The following is a 19,082-nucleotide window of genomic DNA, read 5'->3' as shown; positions in this document are numbered from 1 at the left end:
ACGGGCCTGAGAGAGAGAGTGCACACGAGAGAGAAATTTTTCAATAGCTCATTGAAGCAGATCCTTTCCTGAGACTTCCCAGATCATAAGAAACTGACATCCCTGTCTTTTTGCAAAGCTCATGGGAGGGGGTGCTTGATCTCATCAGCCTGGGCAGACGCTGTCACTCTCCCTCCTGTCCCCTGCTTCCTGCAACGGGACTGGAGGCCTGAGAAGTATGTCCCTTTGACCATGGCTCTGCTGTATCTTGGGCCAGGAGTGTCACCTCAGACATCTATTTAATAAGCCTTTCCATCCTCAGCTGCTTCCCATCACCATGGAGACCAACACGGAGGAGCCATCCCAGGCGGCAGGGGGAGCCAGAGCCGTCAGCGCAGCCATTGACAGGATCGGCCTTTTGGGGAGCAGGTACTTACCACAAGGACTTCAAAACCAAAACAAGAAGCCAATGGCAGTGCAGCTGAGAGGGCCTAGGTTACTCCAGACCATTTAAAACTTCTCCTTTAGACTGTACCCGCCCTCACCCCCACTCTAGCCCTAAACGCAAAAGTGACGACTTCTTTCAGGCAAATATCTCATTGCTTGTTCAGTTCAGTCCAAGCTGGGTAACACTCCACCCTCCTCAAAGGTTCCCACGGGAGACCCCCCACAGGGGGCGGTGCTGAGTTTGTCCCCAGATGGCCTGGGGTGGGGCGGGGGCTGGCGGTCCAAAGCGGCACCCTTCTTTTCTCTGTTAACGTTTGTTCTGATGCAGCCTTCTGCTCCATTAACATGCAGCATCGGTTATTGGAACCGTCAAGTTTCATTATCAGAATAAAGGCTTTCCTCTAGTTTTCAGGCAAAATTGATCTTCTGAAAGCTGCGCCAGGTTGAGCCTATGTTTACAAGCACCCACTGGCCCACAGCCATGCCCGGGCACCGTGCGGAGCCTGCTCACTGTGGCTGTGCCAGTGCCCGTGCCGGCTGGGGGGAGGGGTACGCAGCCTTACACAGCACCCGTGGGGGCGTTTGCAGACAGCACTGCTGGGTCTGGAACCCGGGGCCTCAGAAACCCGAGGTGCAGAGTGGACTCTAGGCCAGGGGTTGGCAAACTTTTTTGGTAAAAGGCCAAGTAGCCAGTAATTTAGGCTTTTCACCTTTTGTGTGTTTGTCCTAACCACCCTTTAAAAATGTAAAAACCATTCTTAGCTTGCAGGCCATCTAGAAACAGGCCACAGGCTGCATCTGAGCTCCAGGCTGTCCTTTGTGGACCCCTGCTACAGATTTTTGTTGTTGTTGTTAATCCTCACCTGAGAACATTTTTTCCCATGGATTTTTAGAGAGAGTGAAAGGGAGGAAGGGGGGAGGGGGGAAAAGAGAGAGGAAGAAAGAAACATCGATGTAAGAGAGACACATTGATTGGTTACCTCCCACCTGCGCTCTGACCAGGGCCAGGGATTGAACTGCAACGCAGGTATGTGTCCTTGACTGAGATTGAACCCAGGAGGACCCTTTGGTGTGTAGGCTGGTGCTCTAACCACTGAGCATGCTGGCCAGGGCCTGTTGTAGACTCTTACCAGTTACTAGTAAGCTTCAGCTGGCCATCTTGCCCCACGTGGTTTCTTTTATTTAACTGGTCTCATCACTGCTTTTACGGTTATTTATAGAGGAAAACATCCCGTGTGCAGCTTTGAACTGTATGTGGAGTGAGTATAGTTGACCTTTGAACAACGCGGGTGTGAACTGCGTGGGTTCACTTATAGGTGGGTTTTTTCCATAAATATACAGTTGGCTCTCCATATCCCAGGTTTTGCATCATGCATTCACCAACTGTAGATGGAAAGCAGTGTTTGATCCAGGCTGGGCGTGCGCGGATGCAGGGCCGAGTGCGCACACTGTTCCACACCGTTTTATAAAGGGGACCTGAGCACCACGGAGTGTGCCATCTGCAGGGATCCTGGAACCAGTCCCACACCGATACTGAGGGACTGTTGTCCAGTTTGGGGGGAGTCAAGAGTTATATGCAGATTTCCAGCTGCGTGTGTTGTGGGGTTGGTGCCCCTAACCCCTGCATTGTTCAAGGGTCAACTGTACCTTCTCACATTGTCCCACGTCTCTGAGGTAGAACAGAAGTGGGGCTTTGGTGGGAATGTCCTCTGTGTGTAGTATGTGTTACCTGATTGCTAAAACAAGTCCCATTTCAGGCAGCAGCAGAAGCTTCTGGAAGTCCTCCGGGCCATCGAAAGCGACTCTGCCCATGTCAGCCGGGTGGCTTCACCAGCTGAGGAGCAGGTGCTGGCCCCAGAGGTGAGAACGGGCCTGCAGGGATGTAAGTGCCTTCACTGCCTCTCCTGGAGCTGAGGCTGGCAGGGCCCGTGTGCGATCATTTCTGTTCCGTGGGATTGTTCTGATGGCGACCACCTCGGCGTCTTTCTGCCGCGTGCATGTCCCCTCCTCCCCGGCACACAGACAAAGGTGTGCGGAGCAAGGCCTTGCAGCCTCTCCACACAGAGGAAATATAATAGCACGTGAGCCCCAAGGAAAAGGTCCAGCATCGCTGGTAACCAAGAAATGCAAATCAGAGCAGCCTGCATGTCCCATTGGACATCCGAGTGAGTGAATGACTTTGATGGTAACCTCTGGTGCTGGCAAGGTTACAGAGGCCGGTCGGCCTGCCCTGCTGGCAGCAGCGGAGACAGTGGGACACTCTGGGAAAGCAGACGGGCTTGACTTAGGAAGAGCCTTAGAAATGCTTGTCTCCCAGCCCAGTGATCCCCCTTCCTTACCCCAGGAAGTCACTCAGCAGCAATAAAAAGCTAGAGGCACAAATGTGTCTGCTGCTGAGTTATTGGAAGTAGAGAAAAATGAGGAAAAAACCCAAAAATAACATAAATGTGTCTTAATAATGGAGGTAATCAGGAAAGTGTGATATATCGGCATAATGCAGTAGTATAAAGGGATGGAAATCATCATTATGGAGATTACCCAGAGAGAAAATGTTAAGGCTGCAAGGTAACTGCAAGAGGTGACATTAGTCTTCGTCCAGTCCAATGTGACGGCACAGACACGGAGCGGGACATCCGCTGCTCAGGAGGGGCCCAGGGAGGCAGGGTAATGGGAGTTCTTTCCTTTGTGTCAGTAGGTGAGTGTCCTGGCTCATCTGCCTCACCCCTCCCTGTACCCAAGCCCCTGTTATCTGGTTGGTGGTCACCAGTCTTACTTAACACGGAGTCTCCCAAAGTCGCATGCAAGACTCACAACCACAGAAAGCCCTGCACCCTCCCAGACGAGTCTCAGCTGTGCGTCTGGCACCACCTTGTAAGGGATGTGAGACCAGTGTTGGTCTCAGACCCTCTGGAGCAGCAGTTCTCAACCTGTGGGTCGCGACCCCTTTGGCAGTCGAATGACCCTTTCACAGGGGTCGCCTAAGACCATCCTGCATATCAGATATTTACATTACGATTCATAACAGTAGCAACATTATAGTTATGAAGTAGCAACGAAAATAATTTTATGGTTGGGTCGCAACATGAGGAACTGTATTTAAAGGGCCAGAAGGTTGAGAACCACTGCTCTGGAGGGACCTAAATCTCGAGATTCAGAGCAGGAGTAGCCGTGGAGTTGCAGCACTGACAAGTCGTGACACTTCCTCAGTTAATAGGCCCTTCAGCTCCTTCATTTGGAAACTCCCTGCGGGAACTTGCGCTGAGATTGCACTGGGTGTGAGATCCAGCCGCCCCTCTGCGAGGCGGCTCGCAGTCCATCTGGCCCTTTTCCCTGCAGCCAACAGCCAGGGTGCACAGTACTATGCCTTCACGCCTCCCACACCACTCACCTGGCAGTGCCTCTCACAAGCACAAGCTTGTTAACCTCCCAGCCCCCACTTCAGCCAGGCCAGCTTGGGTGTATCACCATCCGTCAAGCCTGGACTCGGGCCCAGGGCAGCGGAGGGCTCAGCCGGCCCTGCACGGCACAGGAGCAGGAAGCTGGCACAGGAGCAGGAAGCCGGCACAGGAGCAGGAAGCCGGCACAGGAGCAGAAAGCCGGCACAGGAGGAGGAGGCTGTGGGGTCTGTGGGCCAAGCTAATAAAAACGCCCGTGTTCCTTCTGGGAGCCATGAGCCGACCTCCCTCCCTCCCATCCTCGTCCCTATCGAGAGGCAATCAGGGCTCCTCCAAACACATGCTGAGAGCCAGAGCACATGTCGCTGGCCATTAATTAAAAAAATAAGTAGGGAACATTTGCTGTTCATTTGCTCAGCTCCCTGCTCACAGAACCAGTGCCGATTACCAGCGCTAATTACCAGGGGGCATGTGCACACGGGGATGCATCACTTTACGAGTGACTGATCCGTGGCCACCAGCACTGCACTCGGCGCTCTGGGCACCCAAGGTGCCTCAGGAGGCCATTCCACAGTGTAGCCATTTACTGGGGGCATCCACGCAGCCTCTCAGACCGAATAGCCTGCCCACGAGGGAGGCAGGCAGCAAAACCAATGAAGGAGAGCCCTGGCCAGTGGGTCAGTTGGTTGGGGCATCACCCCACACACCAAAAGGTTGTGGGTTCATTTTCCTGTCAGGGCACATACCTAGGTTGGGGCTCAATGATCGGGGTGTGTATAGGAGGCAACCGATCAGTGTCTCTCACATTGATGTTTCTCTCTCTAAAAATCAATAAACATATCCTCAGGTGAGGATTATCAGTAAATAAAGATGAACTTTGCCTACTTGAAAAAAACAAACAGTGAAGGAGAGAATGGGGAGATGGACACACAGGGCCAGGACTTGGGACAGGTCCGCTCTGGGGCTCGTATCTCACTTAGTCTTGGTGGCAGGTGGATGGAGTCAAGTGGCTTGTCCAGGTCTGTGTTACCTACTGCGTTATTCTGCTGGGCCGGCCCTAACAAATCCCACACTCTGGTGGCTTAAATAAGATTCATTTTCTCATACTTCTGGAGGCTGGAAGGCCACGAGCGAGATGTTGGCAGGTGTGGTTTCCCCTGAGGCCTCTCTCCTCGGCTTGCAGATGGCCACCTTTCCCCCCGTGTCCCATGGCCGTTTCTCTGTGCACGAGCATCCCTGGTGTCTTCCCATGTGTCCAAATTTCCTCTGATGAGGACATTGGTCAGAATGCATTCCCACTCTAATGGCCTCATTTTAACTTAATTACTTTTTAAAGACCCTATCTTCAAATACAGTTATACTTTGAGCTGCTGGGGTTAGAGCTTCAGCATGAATGTGGGGGGACCTGCCCAATTCAGCAGAAGTTGTGACATGCCTATGTCGCGGGGAAGAGGCAGGCGTGATGTTCAGACAGAATATGCTGCCTTTTTTTTTATGTTACAAGGAATCATATTCTTAGATTAACATAAATCCAAAAGTTTTCTTTACAAACCAGAATAGGATAAAATTAATAGAAATAAAAAATTAATTGTAAGTCGTCCCCCCCCCCAAATATGCTGCCTTTTAAGCAGGAAACACTGGGTGCCCACGTACACAGTAGCTGTGCTTGTTTAATCTTCACGGTGACATAGGTGCATAGTAACTGTAGGCATAGGGTGCTGCTCTTACCCTCAGGCACGGAGGGTGGATGGCCTGTGGCCCGGTGGTGGGGCTGGAGTCGGCCTGCCATGCTTCATCTCTGGCACCATGTTTCTCTCCTTTAAGGACAAGCTGGGGGTGAAAGAAGAGATGAAAGATGCCATCTACGTGACGATGGAAATCCTGTCCAACTGGGGCAACCTGTCGTGGGTGGGCCTCACCGAAGTCGAGTTCTTTGACCTGGACAACACAAAGCTGTACGTGTCACCTCATGACGTGGATATCCGTAACGCGGACACGCCGGGGGACCTGGGCCAGCTGGTCAACAGGAACTTGGCTGTAAGTGGAAGCGGCACTGCAGCGAGGCTTGGCCTTGCATTGGGATGCATCTTCTCTGCCCATGACGTGTCCTCGCTAAAGGTGGGGTGTGAGCAGGGGACAATGCAGTCTCCCCTGTTGCTCATTTGGGCCACGTGGGAAGGAGCTGTGGCAAAGGTGGGGGGCTCCATACTGTCCCCCAAACTCTTCCCAGATCTCTGCTCTGCGGGGTTTTCTTGGGAGAGGGGACGGGGAGCCAGTTCAGCCCTTTTCTCCATCTTGCAGTTTATGGCAGTCACCACCAAACATGGGACCTCGGAGGTTATTGAGGTCAACGGGGCTGTTTTGTGGGTAAATAAACTAAGGCTTTGAGCGGGCTTTGACTTTGCCGAGGTCACACAGCTGGAAGGTGGTGGGGCCGAGTGCACATCCTGCAGCCAGCCTGGAGCAGGGCCCAGGCCCACCCCCTCACCGTCCTGCTTCCCTAGAGCGTGGAGTTCATGCACCCAACAAACAGGAACGTTCCTTGTCTTTAAATATCTAACAGGTTTAAAAAAACATCACTGGCATTTTCTCCTCCTGCCCTGCAAGTGGGCACGAGGCTGTGAGCTAACCTGGGACAGGATGCCCGGCAGCGCCGTCTTGGCCATGCTCTGCCTCCCGTCCATCTCTGGGAGGGGCTGGAGATTGGGAACAGGGGTGCCTCTGGGCCACAAACCGGGTGAGCAAGGGACAGGGGCCACGGGAAGACTTCCCCTTGGGTGCTCTTTTGCACCTTTTAAATGTCCTCCCACGTACATGTAAGAAAGTGTGGAAACTGAGAGCAGCCACCACGTGCTCAGTGCTTGCTGAGCCAGGCATGGCCCTGCGACCTGATTTAGACCTAAGAGTGCACGGGCTCGGGGAGCGGAGAGGCCGGGCTTCCCAGCTCACCACTTCAGCTTCGTGACCCCAGGCAGCTCACCTCACCTCTACTTCAGTGTCCTCATCTGTAAAATGGGGATGATAAGAATACCTACCTTGACACAATGTTGTAAGGATCAAATGTGAATATTCGGAGCTTAGTACCATGTCTGGATCTTCCTAAGACTCCAAAAATCAGCTGTCAGTGTTTGCACTGTTTTATTATTAACAGTATGAATACCACTAAGAAGTGGGTATGACTATTCCCATTTTAAAGGAAACAAGAAGGAGGCTTTGAAACCCCCAATTCTGGAGTTCCGGGTGTGGCCTTGGCACCTTCTCCAAGTCTGTTTCTCTGCCCCTGTAAAATGAGAGGGAGGGGCGTAGATGGATTCCTAATTTTGATTCCTGATTTCTAGTAACAGAAACTGAGTCTGGCTCATTTTAGCAAATTCTTGAAAGAACAGTTTATTGTCTGAATTGTGAGTAGCTGGTATGCTCACTGCCCCCAGGCCAGGAGAGGACAGGCCATGGTCATGGCGGCTCCAGGCAGCGTTCTGGATGCATGTGCACCGAGGGTTTGTTTGGTCGTCTTTGGGGGGGAGATGGGCAGTGTTTTGTTGGTTGGTTAATTGGACAGTTGGTTTGTCATCACTCTGCCTGAGGAGTCCAGTCCAGGAGAGGAAGGCTGGTGGACCAACTTGGCTAGGAGGCCGGCCACCTTGATGCCAATGCAACCAAGATGCCCCAGGGGAGGAGGAACCCTCCCTGAAGAAGCTCAGGGTTGTTACTGAAAGAAAGGCAGGACAGATGCTGGAGGGCCGAGAGGCCCCAACCTCCACAGGTGGGACCGTGGTGTCTGCGCCCTCCTGGAGAGCAGCAGCTCTGTGACCGTGAACCTCGAAAGAAGCAGGCCCCCTCGGTCACAGCCACGTGGGTGCCCTGGCCTCGCACGCCCTGCTCTGCTTGCTGCTTCGAGTCCCCAGGCTCCCATGTGTGCCAGCCCCAGCCCTTGCCACCTCTCCAAACCCTCTTTGCCCAAAGCAGTGGCATTTGGGAAGCTGCTGTGCGAAGCAGAGCATACCAGGGCCTATAAAAAGCATCACTGAGTTTGGCGGGGACCGATTCTGACGATTGCTCTCCCTTCTCCTCCGTTAAGCAGAGGCTGATGAGCTTTGCTGTGTGAGAGCATTGAGAACTCCAGCCGTGGTTTTTGTGGGTTTGGGTTGTTTTCTTTTGGGCCTAAGGTTGGGACATAGGCAGCTGTCTTGCCCTGGCTGTTGGATCTCTGGGTCCAGCTGTGGGTGGGCTGGGTTCCCCCACTGCACTGGCCTGAGGTCTCCCTGATGTCATCCCGTGTGCCAGGCCCAGGGCTACCGAACACACTGCCTCTTAGATTCCCTGTGGGTTGAATCTAACAACCCACAGTATGCCATCCAGACACCCCTCATCTAATCCTCCCATGGACCTTGGGTCACTCTCCACATCTGCTAAAGGGGGAAAGCAAGTCTCAGGGAAGATGGGTGACTTGCTCAGGCCGCACCGCTGTGAGTGGTGGGGCCGCTGAGAGCCAGACAGAGGTAACAGAGTGAGGGCTGAGTTCAGAAGAGAAGCTGCTTGAAGAGTGAGTTGCCGGAAGATGACATTACTGGTGAATTCTACTAACTAAAGAATTAACACTAGTTCTTTACATTTTCTTCTAAAATGTAGAAGAGGAAGGAACACTTCCCAACTCATTCAATGAGACCAGTATTACCCTGATACCATAACCAAAGACTTCACAAGAAAACTACAGGCCAACATCTCTTATGAATATAGATGTAAAATCTTCAACAAAACACTAGCAAGTTGAATCTGGCAGTTTAAAAAAATATTTATACATCAAGACCTCGTGGAGTTTATCCCAGGAGTACAAGGTTTGTTTAACATATGAAAATCAATCAATAGACCGCATTAATAGACTAAAGGGGAAAATAACCACATTATATCTTAATAGACACAGAAAAGGCATTTGACAATGAACATCCTTTCATGATAAGAACAATCAGCAAAGCCGGGGAACTGTTCCTGGACCAAGCCAAAGGCACAGCACATCCTCTGACACCTTCTTAGACAAGTTGAAGATTGGCACCAGCCTCAGTGTACATCCCTATGAGGAGAGGATCAGTACCGTCCCTGTAAGATTGTCATGCAGATTAAACGTCACACGATTAAATGAGTTTGTCATAGAAAGTGCTTAGGAACACTGCCTGCTGCCTGGGAAGCATTCAGCAAATGACAGTTATTATTTGGTTACTATCGTTGCTGCTGTTGTTATTGCCTCAAACAATGAAAAGACAATTAGCCATGAGAAAGTATTTCTGAGCCGGTGTTGTTTAAGTTCTGGATGAGTGTGCGGCCAATGCCGATGTAAAGTGGTAGAGAAGGAAAGATGGAGAGAAAAGAAACATGTCAACTTAGGGAAGGAGGCATGTACATCGTTTGTGGTGGTATCTTTTTGATAAGACAAAGCTGGGCCAATCACATTCCATTCCTTCACCATTCACTCTGAATTTGCCAAGAAAATCATTTGTAAATTCTAAAAAAAAAGAACAATCAGCAAACCAGGGACAGAAGGAAACATCCTTAGCCTGGCAGAGGGCATCTATGAATACCCACAGCGAACATCACACTTAATGTGAAAGACTGAACGCGTCCCCCAGATCAGGAACAAGACCAGGATGCTTTCTCATCACCTCCATTCAACGCTGTACTAGAGAATCCACCTGGGGCAGTTAAATAAGAAAATCAAGTAAAAGTTGGAAAGGAAGAAGTAAAACCACATTTGCAGGTGATGTGGTCTTATATATAGAAAATCCCAAAGAATCTACAAAAATTACTGGTAAAGCTAAAATTAAGTTCAGCAAGTTTACAGGATAAAAGATGAATATACAAAAATCAGTTGTATTTCTATACACTAGCAATGAACAATCTGAAAAGGAAATTAAGAAAACAATTGTATTTTTATAGTATAAAAAAAGCATAAAATATTTTAAGAATAAATTTCACCAAAGAAATGCAAAACTTCTACACTGAAAAGTACAAAATAGTAACAAGAGAAATTGAAGACCTAAATAAATGAAAGGACACCAGTATTCATGGATTGGAAGAACTAATGGTGTTAAAATGGCAATGGTTTCCAAATTTTCTACAGATTCAATGCAGTTCTATCGAAGTTCCAGTTGTCTTTTTTTGTGGAAATTGGCAAGCTGATCCTAAAATACATATGGAAATTTGAGGGACTTACGATAACCAAAACAACATTGGAAAAGAAGAAGAAATTTGGAGGACTCGCACTTTCCAATTTCAAAACTAACTACCACGTTACAGTGATCAAGATTGTGTGATACTGGCATAAGGATGGGTATAAGTCAATGGCATCAAGAGTCCAGAAATAAACACATACATCTCTAGTCAATTGATTTTCAACAGGATGCCAAGGCCATTCAATCAGTTAAGAATAATTTTCTCAACAAATACTATTGGGACAACTGGATTTCCACTTGCAAAAGAATGAGGTTGGACTCCTACCTCACACCATGTATACAAACTAACTCAGTGAACCAAAGACCTTAAATATAAGAGCTAAAACTATGAAACTCCTAGAAGAAAACACAGGTGTAAATCTTCATAGCCTTGAATTTGTCAACGGAGTCTTAGATATATGACACCCAAAGAACAAGCAACAAAAGAAAAAATAGATAAATCAGACTTCATCAAAATTACAAACATTTTTGTTTCAAAGGATATTAGCAAGAAAGTGAAAAGAGAACCTATAAAATTGGGAGAAAGTATCTTCAAATCAAATATCTGATAAGAGTTTGTAAAGAACTCTTAAACTCAACAATGAGAAGACGACAACCCAATTAGAATATGGCCAAAGTACTCTGAATAGACATTTCTCCAAAGAAGATGTACAGGCGGCCAACAAGCATCACTAGTCATGAGGGAAATGCACATCCAAACCACAAAGGTGCATCACTTCACACTCACTAAGGTGGCTAGGAGTTAAAAAAAGAAAAAGGGAAACCACACGTACTGGTGAGCATGTGGAACAATTGGAACCCTCATATCTTGCTGGTGAGAATGTCAAAGTAAGGTATAGCCTTGGCGAAGCAGCCAATCAATGATTCCCTCTCATCATTGATGTTTCTATCTCTCTCCCTCTCCCTTCCTCTCTGAAATCAATAAAAATATATTTTTAAAAAAGATATACAAATGGCCAATAAACACATGAAGAGACAGTCAGCATCATTAGTCATTAGGGAAATGCAAATAAACTTATAAGATACCACCTAATACTCACTAGAATGGCTGTAATCAAAAGGACAGACAAGAACAAGTGCTGACAGAATATGGACAAATTAGAACCTTCATATATTGTTGATGAAAATGTGAAAATGCAGCCATAGTGGATGACAATTTAGTAAACATAGTTACCATATGACCCAGCAATTTCACTCTTAGGTATATATCCAAGAGATTTGAAAACATGTTCATACAAAAACTTGTACACATATATTCACAGCAGCATTATTCACAATAGTCCAAAGGTAGAAATAACCCTAATGTCCACCAGCTGATGAGTAGGTAAAGAAAACATGGTGTCTGCACACAATGGAATATTATTCAGCCATAAGAGGAATGAAGTTCTGCCACATACTGCAGCCTTGAAAACATGATGCCAAGTGAAAGAAGCCAGACACCGAGGCACGTAGTGTATGATTCCACTTACAGGAGTGTCCAAAATAGGGAAATCCTCAGAGACAGAGGGTGGTTGCCATGGGCTCAGGGGAGGCAGAATGGGGAGCAGCTGCTAAAAGGTACAGGGTGTCTTTGGGGTGATAAAGTTCGGTGGAAAAAGTTAGTGGTGATGGTTGCACAACCTTATGAATGTGCTCAAAAAACTACTGAATTGTACACTTTAAAGCAGTGGTTCTCAACCTTCTGGCCCTTTAAATACAGTTCCTCATGTTGTGACCCAACCATAAAATTATTTTCGTTGCTACTTCATAACTGTAATGTTACTACTGTTATGAATCGTAATGTAAATATCTGATATGCAGGATGGTCTTAGGCGACCCCTGTGAAAGGGTCGTTTGACCGCCAAAGGGGTCACGACCCACAGGTTGAGAACCGCTGCTTTGAAGTGATGATTTTCTTTTTCTTTTTTTTTTAAGTGGTGATTTATATATAAATTTATATATGTGAATTGTATCTCAATTTTTTTAAAATAACAGAAACGTCCTAGGCGCTCTTGCCCAGCTTCCCCACTGATAACATCCTCTGTAATCACAGACCCCGGTCAGACCAGGAGGTTGACACTGGCATAATGTGCAGACCTCCATACACTCGTGTGTGTGTGTGTGTGTGTGTGTGTGTGTGTGTGTGTGTGTTTGCAGTTTGATCACGTGTAGATTTGCATAACTGCCACCATACTGAGGTAGAGAATGGCTCCATCACCACAGAGGAATTCCCGTGCAACCCTTAGTCACATCTCCCCACACCTGTCCCTAACACCGGTGACCACCGATCTGTTCCCTGTATGTTTTGTCATTTCAAGAATGCTAAGTAAATGGAAGCTTACTGTATGTAACCTTTTGAGACTGACTCTTTCACTCAGCATAATGCCCTTGACATCCATCCAAATCGTTGTGTATATCAGTAGTTCGTTCCTTTTTTATTGCAATGCTTTATGAAATTGGGCTGACTTCCGAGGCCTGTCGGCATCTCCCTGCGGGCGGGTGCATCTGCATTGGGTTAAGCTGGAAGAGAAAGCACCTTTGTCTTGGAGTTAGAAAGTGACCTCCTCAGGGAGGCCCTCCCTGACCGTGCATTCTAAAGTAGCCCTTCCACTGGCCATTAATAATTCTCTCTTGTTTTCATCATCAAATGCATCCATGCTGTGTTTTTTCTTGTGTTTTCACTTGTTTCCCTCCCCTACCAGCACAGCGCTGGGACCTGGTGGGCCAGACTCCGCCCGCCCTGTGTCCCCCTCGGCACCTGCTGAGCTCAGTGCTGACACCTCCCCTGCCCTTCCCACTTAGGGCACTCAGTCTGCTGCTCGACCACCCGCCCGATGCTTCTCTGAAGGAGGAGTTTTTCTGGCCTCCAGGGCCCACGTTGCCTTGCATACAGCAGGTGCCAGCTGGTGGAAGAGCAGGCTTGAGAGTGCACCCCGCTCCCTTATCGTGTGGGGGAGTCCCTCTGGGCTTCTCCACACGGCTCCAGACTCCAGGTGGGCAGAGCTCCAGGGCCCACAGGAGTGGCTGGCTTGGTAACACACTATGGGCTGCCTCTCCCCTCTCACTTCCCCATGCTCCACTCCTTCCATCTGAATAAACGCCTTCCACTGGAAGCCTTGCCTCGGGGTCTGCTCCTGGGGAACCCAGACTAAGACAAACGAATTAACGAAGAAAAGCCTGGGTGCGAGTCCGCACTCCACCACTTGGCAGAGTGCAGCGGGCACAGTGTGTGCCAGAGACTCGCCTCCCAGGCGTGAGAGAGCAGTGGCAGCACGAAGCGAAGGGGCCCTGCTTCTCCTGCTGCCGGCCTCACCACCTGTGATGGGCGGGCGCAGGCGCTCTCCCTGCCGGCCGGCACCTGGGGTTTGCCCAGCAAGCAGTGGGTCAGTCGCCAGCAGCCCCCCGCCAGCCCTCCTCTCCGCTCTGTGAAAGGAAACATCAGAAGCTGGGTTGCTAACAGGGCCCGGAGTTCCCTCTGGATTCTCGTTCTCCAACTTGGAGCACTAGGTTCCCGCTTAGCGCTCCTGCTGTTCCTCCTGCTGACAGAAAGTGAGGGAAAGCAATGGCGGCCTTCTCGCCGCGCCCAAGAGTCAGCCTCAGCCTCTGCCTTTTTCAAGCAGCCGCAGTGACCCAGTTTAGGCCCAGCTCAGCACAGGGGTGAGACCACCCCCTGGATGTCAGACGTGCTATCCTGAGCCCTCGCAGCCGCCAGGGCACTGGAAGTCCTTGCAAAGCTTGAGAAACTTGCCAGAACAAGTCAGAACCCCTTGAACTCATCTCTCCCCCTCAACAAAAGCAGCCTCCGCCCTCCTGAAAGGCACTGTTGTCACTGGAACAAGCCGCCTTTGTCCGTCCCTGCAGCTGGAGCGGGGCCTCCACCTCCTGGGGCCGGCAAAACCCAGTCAGCCAATCTCCTTCCCCAGCTCTGTCACTTAGCAGGGTCCGTCCTGGTGACAGGAGTCCTGGGCGATGCTCCTATCAATAAAAGGGACAACTTCAGCCAGTGTCAGGGATGTGGTGGTGGCTTATAGGCGCATGGGACTGGCAATTGTTCAGCCCCTAAGCAGAAACCATAAATTCAAATGCCTGCAGGTTTCGGCAGAGGGATAATGAGGGAAGTGAAGCGGGTGTGAAACGGTAGGGAGTGGTGGGGACTGGGGCCACCTACGGGTGTCAGGACCCCGCGCTGTCACACCGGCTTTCAAGTCTGCAGAGAAGCAGGAATGCAGCCTGAGGAGCGGAATCCTCCCCATTGTCAACTGTTGGCAGCGAATGAGCCTTTTCTTTAGAACACTCATGAGCCAAATAAAATAGCTGTGTAGGCCAAATTCAGTTTACAGTCTTTGTAAAGTTTCAATGAGAGGACTGATATTAGGAGGTAAATGTCACTTATCCATTTATTGATTCCTTCAACAAAGTTTTTTTGGCATTTATGATGTGCCAAGGAATTGTGCTGAATGTGAAGGGTTCTGTAGTGAATTTGAGGCGGCCACTTCCCTTAAAGAGCTCCCAACTGAGTGGGGGGGAGGGCCATGGACCTGAAGGCAGGTCATTGGGGGGCCCCTAGGGGAAGGCTGGCCTCGGGCATTGCAGGGAGCTGCAGGCACCCCTGGAGGGAGAGCGATAGCTCGAGGGCAGGGGGCAAGGGGGCGAGAGCACATTTGAGCTGAAATTCCCAGGGTGAGGAGGACAGGAAGAGGCTGAGCGGTGTGGAGATGTCTGGGAGCAGCTGAGAGCTTGGTCTGGACAGAGGACACGAGGCATTGGAAGAGACAGGAGAGGCCACTAGAGCTGAGAGAAGTCCCCTGATTTGGCTTTCCACCTGCACCGAAAGCACTCACCACAGAATTTTGTTGGTGTGAAGGAGAATGACAGCGAGGCTCTCCTGCTCTCCGCCCCTTGGCCTTGTGTGTGGCCTAGGTCTGCTGGCCGTTGGCTGGCGGAAGGGGCACTCTGGGGTCCTGAGAGGGGCAGAAGGACTCCCGCGCTCAGTGCCACGGCCCCATCCCAACAAATGCCTGAGCCAGTTGATATCTATTTTAAAACGTTTTTAATTTGACAAGGTTTTACAAGAGAAAATAAAACTCTGTTTGCCAGGTTTATCAGATAAGGCAAGTGGTGGCTTTTGTCCTCCCCTTCCCTCTAGAGCCCCCACCCTCAGTGCTTCCTCAAGGCCAAGCACAGAAAAGCCCTGCATTTTAAATTCAGTCTGATGGCCCAAGTGGCAGCTCTAAGCCAGGGCGAGGGTCAGTCCAGGTGGGGAGAGATTGGAGACCTACCCCCACCTGGGGATTCTGTAGAGAAGGGAGACTGCATAGAGACTGATAGGAGGGGCGGAGCGGGGAAAGGGCTGGCCGGGCATCCACAGACAGCAACTGAAGTTCCAGAGAGATATCTCAGCTGTGGGGTTTGCCACTGAGAACTCTGGGGTCTAATCCCCAAGCTGGGCCCCCAGCAGAGAGCACCAGAACTGAGAAGGGTACCCTCATAATATCTGGCTGTGAAAAGTAGTGGGGTTGCTGTCTGCCAGGAAGACATGCTGGAAATTCAGGCACCCTCTTAAAGGGCCAACACACAACATTTCCTGTGGAGCCACTTATCTTGTGCTCCGGCAGAGGGAGGGCAGAGTGGACTGGAGCTGTGTGAGCAGAAGCCAGGATTGGGGGCTCTGGGGTAAGAGCTCAGAAGGCAGACACCCCAGTTTCCTGTGCTGAGTCATTCCCTCACTCTGTGTCATCTTTCTCATGCAGACATTTGCTATACAGGCAGCTTTGCCTGGGGGGAGGACAGTTGACCCACCCTACTAGAAAACACCTTGTGCCACAGTGCAGAGTTTCCGAGAACCATTAAGAGAATAACAGTTAGCCTCCAGTCAGAAGCAATTGCCCCACCCTGTTGAAAAAAAACCTCTCACCACACCTGAGGATGATTGCTTGGGGTCACTCAAGTCGGAATCCTACCAGTCTGTAGGCAAAAGCAGTCTCTGGGGGCTTTGAGTCTTTGCCTGATCTAATTAGTCAGAAACAGTGTTTGACACTATCCTGCACTAGAGATTGAGAGGCATAGCAGATCTACTTAATACACAGTCACAAACCCAAAAAGACAGCCAAAATGAGGAGACAAAGAAACAGCCCCCAAGTGAGAGAACAAGAGAATTCTCCAAAAGAAGAGCTAAACAAAATGGAGATAAGAAATTTATCTGATATACAGTTCAGAAAAATGATGGTAAATATGCTCAACAGCCTGAGAAAAGATATAGTAACTATGAAAACAGAAATAAAGAATGACATATCACAAATAAATAACACATTGGAAGGAATACACAGCAGATTAGGGGACGCTGAGGATCAAATCAATGAATTAGAAGACAGAGTTGAAAAAAATCACTCAATCAGAGAACCAAAGAGGAAAAACAAAAAACAGGGAGCTGTGTGACACCATGTAATGTAACAATATTAGAATAGTAGGTGTGCCAGAGAGGCAGAAAGGGAGATAGGGATAGAGAACGTGCTTGAAGAAATAATGGCAAAAAACTTCCCTAACCTGGTGAAGGAGAAGGGGCCTGGCTCCCCACCCTCAGCCCTCTCTGGGGTTTTATTAGGGTGGAGTCGCTGCTGGTGCACCTGGGGAGGCAGACATGTACTGACTGCTCCCCGCTCTTGCTGGTGTTTCAGAGCAAGAAAGACGCCTCCTTGTGGACCTGCCCCTTCCACCCGCCGCTGCAGCTCTTTTTCGTTATCCGCAACACGAGAAGGCTGCATGCCTTTGGTCTGGCCAAGATCAAGGTTTGGAACTACTGGACAGCTGATGGCGTAAGTACCAGGCTCTGATGCCTCCCTGGGCATTAGGCTGATGGGAGCACCTAGTGCTACCGAATAGCCTGATTCCTGAAACTGCGAAATGGGTGCCAGGAGGCCCTGCTGGGGTGGCAAGTGCCTGTGGGGGTGTCACAGCCACCCGGGGCAGAGTCTGCGCTCAGAGGTCTGGAAGGGGTACTCAGGCCACCCTTTGGGGGAACTGGAAAAATACCAACTGAGGCTCAATTTTAACTGATAAGGAAACACACACAGAGAGCTGATGTAACATGGCCCATGTCACACAGCCAGAAAGCATCACAGTAAGAATCTGAACCCCTGAGGTCGGACTCCGGGCCCATTCGCTTAGCCAGCTCTTGTCACACTGTAATCCATGATGACTGCCGTGGGACTTGCTAGAAAACAGGGTCTACCCCACAGGCCGAGGGCAGTGCCCCCGCTGCGGCGTGTCCAACCAGCTCCCAGGTGCCGGTGCTCCTTGTGCGTGCACCCTGTTCTGTGCTTTGCTGCCCCTCTGGTTTCAGAACCCCTCCTCTCCTCTGCCCTCCCACCACCCCTACACCCAGGCCCTCACCTTTCTTCACTGGACTGTGTTTCATGTATCCATTTGCATCCATCCCTTCATTTGACATTTACTACTGAGCACATAACTAGGGGCCATCAAGCTTTATGATCAATTGTGAGGACTCTGATGTCAGACACAGTCATGCCCTGGAGAAACTCCGCATCTGACGGCTGGCAGACACATAAATGAGGAATAGTGCAGTGTGACAAAGACCTTGGTAACGGTGAGCCCAAGGTGCGAGGGTTTCAGACAGAAGCTGCTGGGACCCGGTGGGAGCTCAGTGGCTGAGGAAGGATGGGAACCCTCAGCCTGTCTTCTTCCCCCTCTTATGATAGAGATGGGGATGACAATTGTCCTACTTCCCCTTCCACTAAAAGGCAATTTATAGGACAAGTGAGATGCTAAATGGGACCCCACTCTGAATCAGCCTCAATATTGTTAGAAGAATGCTAGGGCATGGTGGGGAGTGTGGGGAGTGTGGTAGACTGGCAAGCACAGGCCACTTTAAGAAATATACATATTTTTTATTGATTTCAGAGAGGAAGGGGGAGGGAGAGAGAGATAGAAACATCAATGATGAGAGAGAACCATTGATTGGCTGCCTCCCGTACACCCCACACTGGGGATTGAGCCCACAACCTGGGCATGTGCCCTAACCGGAAATCGACTGTGACCTCCTGGTTCATAGGTCATTGCTCAACTACTGAGCCACGCTGGCTGGACATACAGGCCACTTTTGACCTTCAACTAATGGTTGCCATGTAGGAGCGCCAGCCAGCGCTGCTGGGTCTTCTGAGCATTTCCAGGAAGCCAGGAATCAGATTTTGCTATGAGCCTTTCTGGTTTGTGAATGTCAGTAGCTAATTTAAATCTTTTGAAACCACAATATAATTCAAACCGAACTCATCTTTGGGCTGGAGCTGGCCTGCCCCACACTGTAACCCTTGGGGCACGTTGCGGGGGTCTGCCTCAGGCTGGGAGAGGTCAGGGAAGGTACCTGAGGGAGCACATACCTGAGCTCTTCACTAACCTCCATGCTAGATACACCCAGGTCTCTCCCATCCTGCTCAGCTCCAAATGCCTGCCTCAGCTCGTATTCCTGAAAAACCCAGATGGTCACTGTCTCCAGGCAGCCCGCCTGACCCTTGCACTACGCTGGACCTCACAACTACGCCCCCTCGCCCTGTTCTAGGATCGATGCCTGGCTCCCCCACAGTACTGGGGGCCCCCTGAGAGCAGGGCCTGCATCGTCTCCCCACTGCTCTGGTCAAAGTAGACATGCATGGTTGTCAGATGAATGAATGTGTTCATCCCCAGGAATGATAAGCAGTTGTCTTGCCCTTTTTGATATCCAGATGAGAGACTGCGAGCATTGCTTTGAGGTCTGTGCCTCTGCCTCCTTCCTGTCCGCCCTCCTACTGCTTCCTGCTGAGACTCCCACCCAGCGGCCAGCCCCCTCGAAAACAAATATGTGCAAGGCTCTGGGGATCTGGAGGCTAACAGGGCTCTGTTCACCCACGACGCTGCTCAGAGAAGTAACAGCTTCCTCTGATTCCTGTCTTGGAGTTTTTAAAAACAAATACCTAAAGTTAAAATTTAAGGAAAGTCCAAACCACTGGAATAACTGAGGAAGTTGCAGTGAGAGTGTCAGCCTCCCCTGCCCCGCAGGCTGGCCTAC

At 50.0% G+C, this 19,082-nt stretch overlaps 1 protein-coding gene across 1 annotated transcript in view; it reads left to right on the top strand.

Annotated features, from left to right (window-relative positions):
- The window catches only part of KIAA0556 (KIAA0556 ortholog), a 213,244-nt gene that overhangs the window by 146,940 nt on the left and 47,222 nt on the right, over positions 1–19,082 (top strand). Inside the window, exons 12-15 of the mRNA XM_014542952.1 lie at positions 302–408; positions 2,184–2,286; positions 5,646–5,858; positions 16,699–16,836. Of these exons, the coding sequence (XP_014398438.1) occupies positions 302–408; positions 2,184–2,286; positions 5,646–5,858; positions 16,699–16,836 (561 nt within the window). The remainder of the gene's footprint in view (positions 1–301; positions 409–2,183; positions 2,287–5,645; positions 5,859–16,698; positions 16,837–19,082) is intronic.

This window comes from Myotis brandtii, unplaced genomic scaffold, assembly GCF_000412655.1.
Source record: "Myotis brandtii unplaced genomic scaffold, ASM41265v1 scaffold317, whole genome shotgun sequence".
In the NCBI taxonomy this organism is placed as follows: Eukaryota; Metazoa; Chordata; class Mammalia; order Chiroptera; family Vespertilionidae; genus Myotis; species Myotis brandtii.
This window is presented reverse-complemented; position numbering and strand designations above follow the sequence as displayed.